The following is a 14,179-nucleotide window of genomic DNA, read 5'->3' as shown; positions in this document are numbered from 1 at the left end:
AAAAGCGCAGCAGGTCAGGCAGCATCCAAGGAACAGGAGAATCGACGTTTCGGGCATAAGCCCGACTGGGGCTACTGGCAAAGTAGTAAGAGCAATGACTATGGTTTAATATCATGCTATAATAAATATAATTTATTCAACAAAAAGGGAACAAATCTCAAAATCAACTTGGAGATCCATCAGTCTTATATTGGTAAAATTATGAAATTGATAATCAGGCTGCCCATATAAAAATAATGGCCAAGAGGAAGAGTATATTATGCATTACAATACAAACAGTCGGTATGTATCTGATAACTAACAGTCAGCATGGCTTTGGAGGAAAAGAGACATCTTGCCTAATCAAATTCATGGACCTTTTGTTTTCAGGAAATACATTGGTGAATGGTGAAAACATGGGATGACCAAAAAAACCCTGAAAAAATTTCATCACAGCATGTCAACAAAACTGAAAGCAGTGTTTGTTAGAGAGAAAAAAATCCCAAATGAAAAGAGAAATACTGAGTGGCACTTTGTTCAGTTTTAGGTCTTTTTTTTTAAGTTGCTCCTCATCTGAACAATTCATTCGGAATCCCAAAATGTGGTCAAATCTGCAAATAGGTGCAAGGAGGTAGCCAGAGTGCTACAACAAAACGGACTTTTAAAAAAAATCAGGAGGCAGATAAATTAATGGCAATGGAATTCAACATAAGTAATTGTAGCACACATTGTAGGGATGGATGAGTATTATATACATTGCACAGAAATAATTGAAGACGAAAGGAAAGGAATCTTGGTGGCAACAGATCAGGCAATTCAAACCTGATGAAGGGCTTTTGCCCGAAACATCGATTTTCCTGCTCCTCAAATGCTGCCTGACCTGCTGTGCTTTTCCAGCACCACTCTAGTCTAGACCCAGGCAATTCAAACGTCAAATCGCCGTGGAAAAGCGACAAACAAAACAAATAGAAAATACGAAGTTAGATTGATTGACCAATCAATGGGAATAAGGAAGACACCAAACTAAGGAAAATGTAATGAGACCAAGTTGTTCAGCTTTGAATGAGAGCTGATTGAATGGAAGCCTGATGTCAGCATGTAGTGCACTAATTTAAGTCAAGTACACTGGAACAAGGTACCAATGGAAAGAAAATTCAGTAGAGAAATGACAGAAAACAATCATATAGCTACCAACGTTTGTGATAATCTGATACAGTTGGGGAGACAACCCAGTTTCAAATTAGATTAATGGATGAATACGAAATGCTACTTATTTCCTCTTTATTAGAACTTGATAAGACAAGCTCAATTACCTGGCTCTAGATCAATCCTATACAGAAAAATTATTGGATTTACTTAACACCTAATGGCATCTCTCAAACCTCTGAGTGTGTACTGACAACAAAGTGACAAACCTTTCACTGGAGTAGTTCCTCCACAAACACTTCAACCCCAGGGCATCAACGTGGACTTCACTAGTTTCCCCATTTTCCCTTTCCCCACCTCACCCCAGTTCCAAACTATCTCTCCACCCTGCAGGCACTCTGCCTCTATTCCTGATGAAGGGCTTTTGCCCGTAACGTCGATTTTCCTGTTCCTCGGATGCTGCCTGAACTGCTGTGCTTTTCCAGCACCACTCTAACCCAGAACCTAGTTCCTCCACAAATAATACTAAGATGAACAACCAGTGAATCTGTTTTTGATGGCCTTGGTTGAGGAATAACTATTGGAATGGAAACCTGACAGATAATTTGTTCTTCTTCAATTGCTACCACAGGACCTTTAACATTCAACTGAACCGTGAAATAAAGTTAACAGAAGGCTAGCGCTTCTGTCAATATAACAAATGTTCAGTAGTGTCAATCTAGATTATGTAATCAAGATCTAGGGTGCAGTTCCAGCCCACAACTTAATGGCTCAAGGAATAATAATTTCCTTGAGCCATTAAGTTGTGGGCTGGAACTGCACCCTAGATCTTGATTACATAATATATATATATGACAACAAATATATTACATAATATATATATATGACAACAAATAGTTATGGGGGGGGTCCCCTTTTCCAGTTGCCCTACTGAACATTGTTTAGTTTTAATGTCATGTTGCGTTCAAGCTGTTTCTTTGAGTAAAGTCACCATCTTCATTTTAACAATTTTGTGTTAAACTTCATCACCATCCTCATTACATGTATGGTTGCATGTGTTACCATGCATGTGCTGTCCTTAGTACGCTGTGGGATGTCATCAGAACTCATTGTGCATCGGAAACATCACTAATATTCAACCTGGCGATGACATTCGGAGAAAGAAATTTTTGAGCTTTAAAAAAAAAACTTGGAGTCAACATTCTAAGGAGAGCACAATGCCCAAAACAGCTTTTTTCCCCCCTCCATCCATCCCTCCCCACACCCCAAGGAAAAAAACAGGGTTGTACATAAGGCCCATTTTTAAAATACATCGATTTCAAATTTGTCAAGTATTCCTTTCCTGGGTTAGAGGCAAAAGTAATTGAAGTATATGAAGTTTATGGCACAGTCAGAGAATTAGCTCATGGGCAGGAAACAGCAAGTGGGCATAAGGGGTTCTTTTTCGGGTTGGCAGCCAGTGGGGTTCGACAGGGATCACTGCTGGGACTACGATTGGTTACAATATATATTAATGACTTGGAGAAAGGAAGTGAATGAACTGTAGCCAAAGGTGCTTGGTGACAGAAATACAGCAACTTACAGAGAGATATTGGTAGGTTAGGTAAGTGAGCAAAACATTGGCAAATGGAGTAAATTGTGGGAAAAATGCAAAGTTATTCATTATAGAAGCAGAATAAAAGAAATGAATATTATTTAAATTGAGAACAACTGCAGAAAGCTGCAATCACAAAGGAACTTGGAGGTACTTTTGCATGAAACCCAGAAAGCTAGCACACAGATAATCAGGAAAGCTAATTGAATGTTGACCCTTATCTCAAGGAGTTGGAGTATAAGAGTAGGTAAGCCTTACTGCAACTGTACAAGGTGCTGGTGAAACTGCATCTGGAGTACTGAGAATAGTTTTTGTCCCATTATTTAAGAAAAGATTCAGAAAACATTCACTTGGATGATCCCTGGAACAAAGGAATTGGCTTTGAGCAAAGGGTACTCTTCACTGTAGTTTAGAAGAATGAGAGGTGATCTCAATAATTATATTGGATTCTTTAGGGACTTGACAGGGTCAATGCTGAAAGGATGTCTCCCCTCATGGGAGAGTCTAAGATCAAAGAGCACAGTCTTAGAATAAAGAAGGGCTGAAGAAGGGCCTGAAGAAGGGCTTATGCCCGAAACGTCCTTGACAGGGTCAATGCTGAAAGGATGTCTCCCCTCATGGGAGAGTCTAAGATCAAAGAGCACAGTCTTAGAATAAAGAAGGGCTTATGCCCGAAACGTCGATTCTCCTGCTCCTTTGATGCTGCCTGACCTGCTGCGCTTTTCCAGCAACACATTTTTCAGCTCTGATCTCCAGCATCTGCAGTCCTCACTTTCTGCATGAGGAATGTTGGATCAGACATGCGCCTACTGAATGGTGGAGCAAGCTCGAGGAGCCAAACAGCCCACTCCTTTTCTTATTTCTTATTGTTTTATGATCTTATGAGTTTGCTGCTGTACATGGGTACAGTAAAATTGCCTTTCCTGGTCTCTGAGCTTAGTTAGGTGCAAATTCCAGGGGGCAGCCTTCAGTAGGAAGATTCCTACAACTGTATAGCAGTTAGTCATATCCGGTGATTTGTTTTATTTTGCAAGTTACTTCAGCTAGCAATGCACAGTGCTACATATTTCAATTTGCACATCGGTCCTATGGGCTAGAAGCGTCAACAGGTATCTAACTCCAGCTTTACCAATGATTTCTATGGGAACCCATGATTCACTTAAAGTTGTTGCACTCAACCACAATTTTCAACTTCAAGTGATGACTTAGAATATTTAACTTTATTTGTTACAGGTTGGTACATTTTGCAACTGTTTGGCATTTACACTAGATGAAGTGATTTGGCACAACAGAAACCTTCACTACTGGCTCAAACAGAAGAGTATCCCATAGTGGGAAGTATATCTGCATTCTGAGCCACTGCAGAACACAGCCTCATGGTCCATTCCAACTTTAAATAAGGATGGAGGTGTTGCATAGTAAAATTGGGATCCAACCATTGAAAAAACAAAAAATGATTACACAAGAGCTTTTCACTAGTCTTGGTGTTAGGCTCGCACTAGAATGGAACATTCCATTGCACCTAAGAATTTCACTTCACAAATGTTTCACCTACAAGAGAAATTTAAAAATACTGCACAACAAAACTTTAAACAAAGTGGTCTCAAAGCAGAATTGAGCAAGAGAAGTAAGCTAGACAGAAAGACAGTTTACAAGTGATTTCCTGTTTCCTCTTTTCACTCTCTTCAGTTTCTGTTTTAAACAATTTTCATCATTATAGATTGCTTCATTATTTGAAAAACACTCAAAAAGAAAGAAAATAATTTCCACACAAAGTCCCTTAAACTGATTTGGGAATTTATATAGCACTGAAAATCTAGTAGTGGGGGCTTGGTTTCATCTCAGGTTGTTCCATGACTCTGCAACAGCTTATATGGAGTAAAGATTGTAGCTGAAATTGGACAGTATTTAATTCAGATATCATTGCTCAGGTGTTTGCTGAAGGCGGCGGCTCTTGAATACCCTTTGAAGCTCAAGGACATTCTTTAATTTGGCAGCTGTTTGTAAATGTAGCTCTCCTTTCAACTCTTATCAAAACAGACACGAAACAACTTGGCTTTCTTTTCAAAATGACTTTGCTAAGTTATGATACATTGCCATTTCATTATTAATGTTGAAAACAATTATATGAACAAATTACACACATTGCATGCATGGCACTTTCAAAATAAACGAGAACAAGGTTTTCATTGGCTGAGTTTAGCTGCTATTATTGCCTTTCCCTTTAAGGCTACTGCTCAAATATACTCTCAGGAATTGCTCCACAGAATCCATCAACACGTTTAACTGCAGTTTGATGAAGGAACTTTGCTATTGTTTGTAAATTTCTAGCTTTGGCAGTTTAAAGTGTGAATTCTCTCAAAACGTTAGCATTCTGTTCGATTTATAAAGGCATCACTCTAAATTCTGCTAATTTTTACACTTTTTTCTCATTTAAATGCTTGCTGAGACAGGGGAAGCTCCCAATTCTGTTTCACGTTGCCAGCAAGTGATCCCAGGTCAAGCATAGCAAATCAAGACAGTCCAACCATATTTCATAGAAAGGACTTTTACAGCTGGCTTCCAGATTAGAAAGGCTAGTGTGTCCAATGCACACATCCAGTTTTCTACCGTGCATGTGGTTTTCCAATGACTAACAAAACATACTTTGTATTCTGCCTCAATTTAGCTTCTCAACAGGACTTTGGAAATCATGCGTTGAAACTGAGCACTGTCAAGGCTAAGACCTTTTACAGAGCAATGTTTGTTCAAATCATAAAATAAGACTAAACCTTTAGTCAATGCAAACTTACAACTTGATTCATATTTTTCAAGAATTTGGCAAAATCCAGGTATCACAGCCTGCTCTTTTTAAATATAGCATTTCTTAGCCAAGTATTTAAGTATTTTGTGCTTAAGAAGCCAACAGGAAATAGAGAAGTTTGTACAACTCTATTTGTGCTAAAATACACAATCATTTGAGATGTTAATCTATTAATCTCTGTATTGAACAATCTCAGTCCTAAATGGTCTACACTTTATTTGTAGCCCATGTTCCACATAACCAGTGGAAACATTCTTCCCTTATCTACACTGTTGCACTCTAAAGAATTTTGTAAGATTCAATTAGGTTACTTTTCACTCTAAGCTCCAGAGAATGCAGGCCCAGTCTCTGCGATCTTTCATCAAAGGACAACCCTACCATTCCACAATTTGGTCTGATGAATGTTCTTTGCAGGTGCTCTGGCGGGCATATCTTATGAAGAAAGATTGAGGGAGGTAGGGCTTTTCTCATTGGAGCGGAGAAGGATGAGAGGTGACTTGACAGAGGCGTACAAGATGTTGAGAAGCATAGATAGAATGGATAGCCAGAGACTTAATCCCATGGTGGAAATGTCTATCATAAGGGGATATAACTTGAAGGTAACTGGAGGAAGGTTTAGGGGAGATGACAGAGGTATGCTTTTTACACAGAAAACTCTTCTAAACTCCAGAGAATGCAGGCCCAGTTTCCTCAATCTTTAATCATAGGACAACTCTACCATTCCACAATTCAGTCTTGTGAATGTTCTTTGCAGTTGTTCTACGGCAAGTACTTTTTTTCCTTGGATAAGGAGGCCAAAACTGTACACAATACTCCAAACATGGCTTCACCAAGTGTAAAACGTCTAGAAAGCCACACTTACCTTTGTACTAAAATTCTCTCACTATAAAAGTCAACATATGATTTGCCTCCCTAATTGCTTGCTGCACCTATACATTAACGTTCAATGGCTCATGAACAGGACATATATATTCTAAATTTGCTTTTCCTACCAAAGTGGATAACCTCATTTTTTTCCATATTATATTCTTGCTCACTTATCCCTTTAAATCCCCTTGATGCCTTTTTTCACCCTCCTCATAACTCACATCTCACTTAGTTTTGTATTAGTAGCAAACTTGGAAATATTACATTAGGCCTCCACCTCCACATCAACTGCAAACAGCTGAGGTTGAAGCACAGATCCTTGCAGTACCCCATTAGTCACAGCTTGCCGATCTGACGGTGACATTTTTCCCCCTTATTCTGTGCGTAAGTACATGAACAGGATGGCAGTTGTAAAGTGGGAGGGACTCTTCTGGAACACAAGTTGGGCCCCAATGATCTGTGTTGTAAATTTTACACAAGAAAACAGTCTGTGTCAGAAGGGTGTGGTTTAACCAACTTCCAGTGAGATAACACAAATGAGAATTATTAGCTTTGAATAGGAATGGTTCAAAGTGCACACCATGCCAAGCTATGACTACTATACATGTAGGAGAAAGTGAGGACTGCAGATGCTGGAGATCAGAGTCATGAGTGTGGTGCTGGAAAAGCACACCAGGTCAGGCAGCATCCGAGGAGCAGGAGGATCAACATTTCAGGCTCACCCAAAAAGTCAATTCTCCTGTTCCTTGGATGCTGCGTGACCTGCTGTGCTTATCCAGCACCATACTCTCTACGATACATAGAACTGCAATTTATACTTGGCTATATCATGATCGTAGGTTTTAAAGTGCATTGCTTTGGCTCCTGATTGTATAAGGAGAGATCATAGAGAGAGCAGAATGGGTGTAAAGGGTGGCTAGAAAGAGTTGAAATGGTTGGTTTGGATTCAAAGTAGGAAGGAGAGGATGATATTAATGGGTTCAGAATAACTCCACCTATTCTGAAAGGGAGTGGGGGTGGGGGTTGGGGGAGGAGGGAGGAGTCTTAAATCAGAGATAAAGGATAATTTAGTACTGCATAATTAAATACAGTAGACCAAACCTTCTTTAAAGTGGAAACAAAATCAGCTAGCCATTGAAGCTCACTCTGACTCATTCCTAATGCCAAATTCAAATTAACTTTAAAAGGTGGCTTAGTATACAAAACTGTATGGAGACCTTGGGATAAGGTAGCATACAATGAAAAGTTATGTGCATATAGACTCAGAGTAGTCAATGCAAAACAACAGACTCAGCTCCATCACAAAACTCCAAGCATCTTCATAAAAATTACACATATGCCCATTGTCACCATACATTTGGCTAATGAATTGACTAAGTGCTAGATTTTCAAGAGGCAGTGGAATGGGATTGTCTAATGATACTGCACGAGGGAAAGAAATGGTAATAAGTACTGCACACAGCAAAAACAACAAAACTGTTGAGTGAAACAATACACACAAGCAATTATTGTTAATTAAATGCAGGAAGGGAACTGAAAACAGGATACTTGGCAGTAAATGAATAGAACTTAGGTTTGCTGTGATACTATAGGGTTAAAATACACAATAGCTTCTGCAAGATCCTTGCTGGTAAAACAGAAAAATACACAGTACCAGATTTCAAAATGACATTTCTTAAACATATTTCTGTTTTTAAATTCTCATTTTTGACATGATGAAGGGTTTATTCATTTAATGTTAAGTGCAAGTCATAAGCCTGACTTCAAAAATCTGACAACTTCATTTTCCTCCTTGATGGAAGAAACCACTTATTCACACTCAGCACTCGTTAAGATTGTGGTATCAAATCTCCAAACACAACCTTTTGATTTTTCGTCTACTCTAAAAGTACTTTGTAATTTTCCTGCTCTCACCGAAAGGTTTTGATTCCTTCTGGGATATCAGCTGTGATAACAGCAAATTCTAGTGCATTAGCTAAGTGGCAACCAAGTGGAGATGTTTACAAAATGGGCGTCAGCACAGTATTCAAATACCTAGAACATAACAACCAAATCTAACCTTGCTCTAATGCAATATCCACTGGTACATATTTCCAACAGGAGTCACAATTTGGGAATGATATTGAATATTCATCCCATAACCTAAGGGACCAAATTGTTACCACTGTTCAGATTTCCCCACACAAAACAGACTCTGGTAACCAAACTCTGAAGTCTCTTGTATGGCTCAGCAACGTCAGCATTTCCAACGTTACCTTTATCCTTCCAAAGTCAACAATGCAACATCGGCATTTGGAAATGCATCCACTTGAAAAGCAAATTCAAGGGCATTAATAATTTAATTATGTCACACTGGAAACCCACAGAAATCATATGTCCTCAGTATTGTGAAATATTAAAATAAGTTAGGGGTGCTGATTATTTGCATGCATAATATTAAAATAATTAGTTTCCAAATGTACTTTCTCTGCCAACTGGTGCCATTACAACCCTGCACTTCCTGTCATAGAATGCCAGGTCACAGCAAAACTTTAAAGGAAAGGTGTTAGTGGCTATAATGGAAAACCTGGCAGCACCAAATGGAAAGGATAAACACCAAGGATAAAATTAAAGTAATGCTTACAAGCTAATAGTTAAAAACAAAATAGCCAGGTATCTGTTGCAAGGCTGCAACACATCCTAGGGACATCAGATGAAATTCAGTAACTGAAGTTGGGGAACTGGCTGGAACAGTAGGTTTTGACATTTGTCTACATTTTCTGCTGCCACCGAGTAAAACGAGCTTGTCAATCTCAACACTATCTGGTTGGAATAACACTACAATACGACCTGTACCAGCATAGCATTTTGATGCCCTACTCAGAATGACCACAGAGAATGAAGCAATGCTAGTGGAATTGACGCCTTCAGTAGCGAGAGGTGCTCTTCATTGAATCATAGACTCCCTCCAGTGTGGAAGCAGGCCATTTGGCCCATTGAGTCCACACCAACCCTCCGAAGAGCATCCCACCCTGATTCACCCCTTACCCTAATTCCTGTAACCCTGTATTTCCCATAGATAACCCTCCCAGCCTGTATATCCATGGACACTGTGGGACATTTAGCATGACCAATCCACCTAATGTGCACATATTTGGACTGTGGGAGGAAAGCAGAGCATCCAGAGGAAACCCACGCAGACACAGGAGAACACCTGTGTGGGTTTGCACAGTCACCTGAAAGGTGGAATTGAACCCAGTGAGGCGACAGTGCTAACCATGCTCTTCTGGAATTCAGACTGAAGCAAGACAGGACAATGAAAGCTTATTTTTGCATTGTTAGGCTGTGTTACTTCTGCCTTAACTTGATGCTGGTGCCTGTCAAGTCAGAAATGTTAGACTACACATCACTGGCTGGATGTCTGCAGCCACAACAGTGTTCAACACCCATTCAGGACAGTAGTTCGCTTCATGAATGCCCCTGGGCTCAATATCATTTCCCCCCCCCCGTTACTGATGCATCATCTACAAGAGCAATTTACAGCAATTCCCCAATGCACCAGCACCTCATTCCCCAAATCTCCAAAGGGCAGTAAAACAACACTTTGGAAGCACTCATCTCCAATTCACACAATATGACTTGGGAATGTAACATGTGCTCCTAACTATAGCTGGAATGATATCCTGAAACTTGCTATCTGACATCATCATGAGAGTGCCATTCTAGTAAAAGGGAAGACCCACCACCAACATCTGTGGGCTTATAAGTGCAACTTTTACAAACATCACATCTGAGTAACAAACTTAAAAACAAAAATACGTAATGAATTAAATTTTCAACATTAACATCTTTCACCTCGATAAACTCTAAAATGATCCTCAACCTTTAAAATTTTAGTGAAATGTTTAGGTTTATTGCATAACACTCCCCCTCATCCCCCACCACCATTTACTCAGCCCCGACACCCCCTCCCCCAACATGTTACAAAAAAAATAGCAGATGGCTTTAGTAATATGCTAAAAGACGTTACATATAAAGAGTTCAATGGGCCAGCTGTCTACTAGCCCTGGGGATCTTTTACCATAACCCAACCATATAATATGCCAAACGTGCATTAAATAAAAAACACTGGCTTAAACTTTCAGTTATCCACAAGCAGAAAAGTTGGTGGCACAAGAGGTTCGTGACTGAAATCCATTACAGAATGACTGAATTAGAAAGCAGAGCAATGCACAAACATTAATAAATACATTTGCTGCTATTATGTGATTCACAGCTAATTTTAAGGCCATCGGGACTTTTTAAGCACATGACTTGGGATTTGTATTGTCTGTAACAGAATAAAATGCCCCAAGGTGCTTCACAGGAACAAAATCTACACGACATAAAGAGGTATTAATGAATATAACCAAAAGCTTGATTAAAATGGTACATTTTAAGTAATAGTTCAAGTTTGGAAACAGACACACTAGGAGGAAATTCCAGAGCATGTGATCCATGTAACAAAGGACATGGTTACCAAGACTGGAGTAATTAAAACTGGGATAAAAATTAAAAGAACTGCAGATGCTGTAAATCAGAGACAAAAATAGATATTGTTGGAAAAGCTGAGCAGGTCTGGGAGCACCTGTGGAGGGAAATCAGAGTTAACATTTTGAGTGGAGTGACCCTTCCTCAAAAGTAGAATGTGGATGGCAGGCCAAGAGTGAATAACATGTTACAACTCCTATTGGGAGGCTAAATCATTCTACCAGAACATGCTGTGGAGTAACAGCATAAGTCACTCCAGTTCAATTTGCATGACTCTGTTACATCATATTTTGACAACATTGTTGGCTATTTAATTGAAAACAAAAAAACGATTTTAATATTATAGTTAGCCTTCTGAGCTAACAATTCAGAACAGAACATGCTTTAAACTACAAATGCAATGCCTCAACATCTTTGTACACATTATTTCTTAGTCAGAGTCATACAGCACGGAAATAGACCCTTGACTTCAACTCGTCCACGCCAACAGACATCCCAATCTGACCTAGTCACACTTGCCAGCATTTGGCCCATATCCTCTAAACCCTTCCTATTCACATACCCATCCAGATGCCTTTTAAATGCTGTAATTGTACCCGCCTCCACCACTTCCTCTGGCAGCTCATTCCATTCACTCACCACCCTCTGCGTGAAAAAGTTACCGCTCAGGTCGTTTTAAGTCTTTCTCCTCTCACCTTACACCTATGCCCTCCAGCTCTGGTCTCCCCCCTCCCCCACCACCTCGGGGAAACACATTGGCTATTCACCGTATCCATGTCCCTCATGGTTTTATAAACCTCTATAAGGTCATCCTTTTCCTCTTGAAGCACGCATTTTATCTAATCTATAACGCATTCTTAACTGTCTTGTTATATCTCATTTAATTAGTATTATGCATGCGCAGTGTGCAAAACTGTATTTTAATTAACAAATAATGTATTAAGCCTGGTTGTGAAGTGATACAATATAGGGCTCCGATTGCGTCCCTTTAATGTTTGGGTAAAATATATCAACTATCGGAACCGTTAGGTTACGTGAACTGCATGCTGTCCCATTCTGGCTTCAGGCGTGTAATGGTTACCCTCAACTGTTCACAAACGGGTTGTTATTTCACCATTTGAAAGCCGTAATATTTTTTTACAAAATACAAAGCTGAAGTAGAAAGTGCAGGTGGCACATTTAAAAAGCAGCCAGTGGGAAAGGTTTCCCTCCTCCTACAACGGGTCTAAGCTACCTGTGCTGAAAATGGCGGGAGGGAGGCAACGAGGAAATCCTGTCTGTCTTCCCCCTCATCGCCTTCTCAGATTTTAGAACTATTAAGTGAGATGCAATTTTATTTTAAGATCATGAAGCCAACGCCCAACTTATTTTCCCCTTTCGATCTATCCATCCACCCACCCACCCCCACTTTCCTCAGTGAACAATAGCTGACCAGCAGCCTGGGGGCGAAATGAAGATACAGAATGCAACCTCGCTGTGCAAACGGACGAGAAAAACAGCTAATGCTTTTAGCAATAAAAATGTGTGAATGAGATTTAAGGTGAAGGGTGCGAGGCTATTCACTCACCATCTGCCGGGCTACTTCAGCCGCCGCCATTGTCGATCCGCTGGTGACAAGAAGCTCGCGGACCCCAGCCACAGGCACTGGATACATGTTGGCCTCTACCACTGCGCTCAAAGGGGGGGATAAGGACAGCTACATTCCGTCTCTCTCCACCTCACACATGGTTTCTTTGCTTGATCACTCACTATTGTCATGCAAAAAGCCTTAAAATCTCGATTCCTGTTTTTAGCTATCGGCTGCGTTCCCCCATATCAAAATTTTATCAGCGTGTCGATAGTATCCCCTCTTTCCAGAATGATAGCATCCCCCGTTAGACACATTGTTGCAAGAATAGCGGAAGCGTGAAGTATCTTTTTTCTGCTCGGATTTGACGAAATGTTATTTTCCCAGCTTCAAGAAATTTAGTGGAGTTCCTACATGAGCAACACATTTGCAGTTTTATTTGAACACTAATTTAATTGCCATAAAATGGTCATTTCTCGACGCTTTAAACTTCCGAAGACTGCATTACTTATACTATATAGGTCGCAAATTTCAAATCAAAAAACATTTGCAAAGAAGCGATTCGTTTGATGCATGTTTCTTAACAATGCGTTTTTTTTTAAATTGCTGTGCAAATGATGTGGTTGTTGTGGAGCAGGTGCGGAAATGTCAGTAATTTTGTTGTCACATAGGCGGCGTCATTGTTACCTCCGTGTACTGCAAGTTTTTTTCAGTGTCTTTTCCCCTCCCACTAAACTCAGTGGGTGATGTCGCCAGACGGCAATAGAGCAACTAGCACCCACGTTTAATTTCAAAGATACCTAAACCTTTGGTGTCTCAGTGGATTGACGCAAACTGTAAAGAATTAGATCGACTTGATTTACCTCCTACAGTAAACAATGACTAATCCAATATGTCATAGGATGATTCACCCTTCCACTGGACACAATAAAGCATGTATTTAATTTCTTCTTAAAATTTAAATACGTCTCAGTCTGTGAACGATCTTAATTTCCTCTGGAGACCGATCAAAATCACTTTCGACCAAACCCCGCTCTGCCAGTCCAACCTACAGCACAGAATCATAGAAAATCTGCAAGCCCTGGAATCCGAAACAAATACAAAAATTGCTGGGAGAACTCAGCAGGTCTGGCAGCATCTGTGCAGAGAAAACAGAGTTAATGTTTCAGGTCCAGTGACCCTTCAGATATAAGAACTAACAGAACAATTTCTGGTTTGTTTTTAGTTTTGTTCCGTTTCCTGTCATTTTTTTCTTGTCAAGTCCGAAATTGAATCTGTCTCCTGCACGCCTTCAGGTTATGCATTCCACATCCTAACCACACGATGCATAAAAAATGATTTTCATCCTGTCACCATTGGTTCTGTTGCCATTCATCTTTAATAGGTGACCTCGATTTCTCCTCTTTCTTTCGAAGAGAAGTATTTTTCTATGTACACCCCTCAAGATTTTGAAAACCTCTACCAGACCTCCACTCAACCTTCCGATCCATCAGGGAAATGATCAGCCAAATAAGTAGTCAGATAATTTAGCAACAGAGTGTGGTCACGGTGAAGTTGACTGGTAAGACGTCAACATGTATTCAAAAACTAACTGCGCTTCTGAATAATCATAGAATCCCTACAGTGTGGAAGCAGGCCATTCAGCCCATACCAACCCTCCGAAGAGCATCCCACTCAGATCCACCCCATAACTCCACATTTCTCATGGCTAATC

The 14,179-nt window shown here is 40.0% G+C and overlaps 1 protein-coding gene across 4 annotated transcripts in view; it reads right to left on the bottom strand.

The window, feature by feature from the left end:
- LOC122557406 (septin-6) overlaps positions 1–12,571 on the bottom strand; it is an 82,621-nt gene extending 70,050 nt beyond the window's left edge. For 3 of the 4 annotated variants that reach the window (XM_043705086.1, XM_043705087.1, XM_043705084.1), the window contains exon 1: positions 12,466–12,571. In XM_043705086.1, coding sequence (XP_043561021.1) covers positions 12,466–12,552 — 87 coding nt within the window. In that variant the 5' untranslated portion in view covers positions 12,553–12,571. The remainder of the gene's footprint in view (positions 1–12,465) is intronic. The other variant, XM_043705085.1, reaches the window with a different exon arrangement.
- Between the last annotated feature and the right edge of the window lie 1,608 nt (positions 12,572–14,179).

The sequence above is a fragment of the Chiloscyllium plagiosum genome, chromosome 15 (assembly GCF_004010195.1).
Source record: "Chiloscyllium plagiosum isolate BGI_BamShark_2017 chromosome 15, ASM401019v2, whole genome shotgun sequence".
NCBI lineage: Eukaryota > Metazoa > Chordata > Chondrichthyes > Orectolobiformes > Hemiscylliidae > Chiloscyllium > Chiloscyllium plagiosum.
The sequence above is the reverse complement of the archived record's forward strand: the minus strand, read 5'-3'. Positions and strand labels throughout refer to the sequence as shown.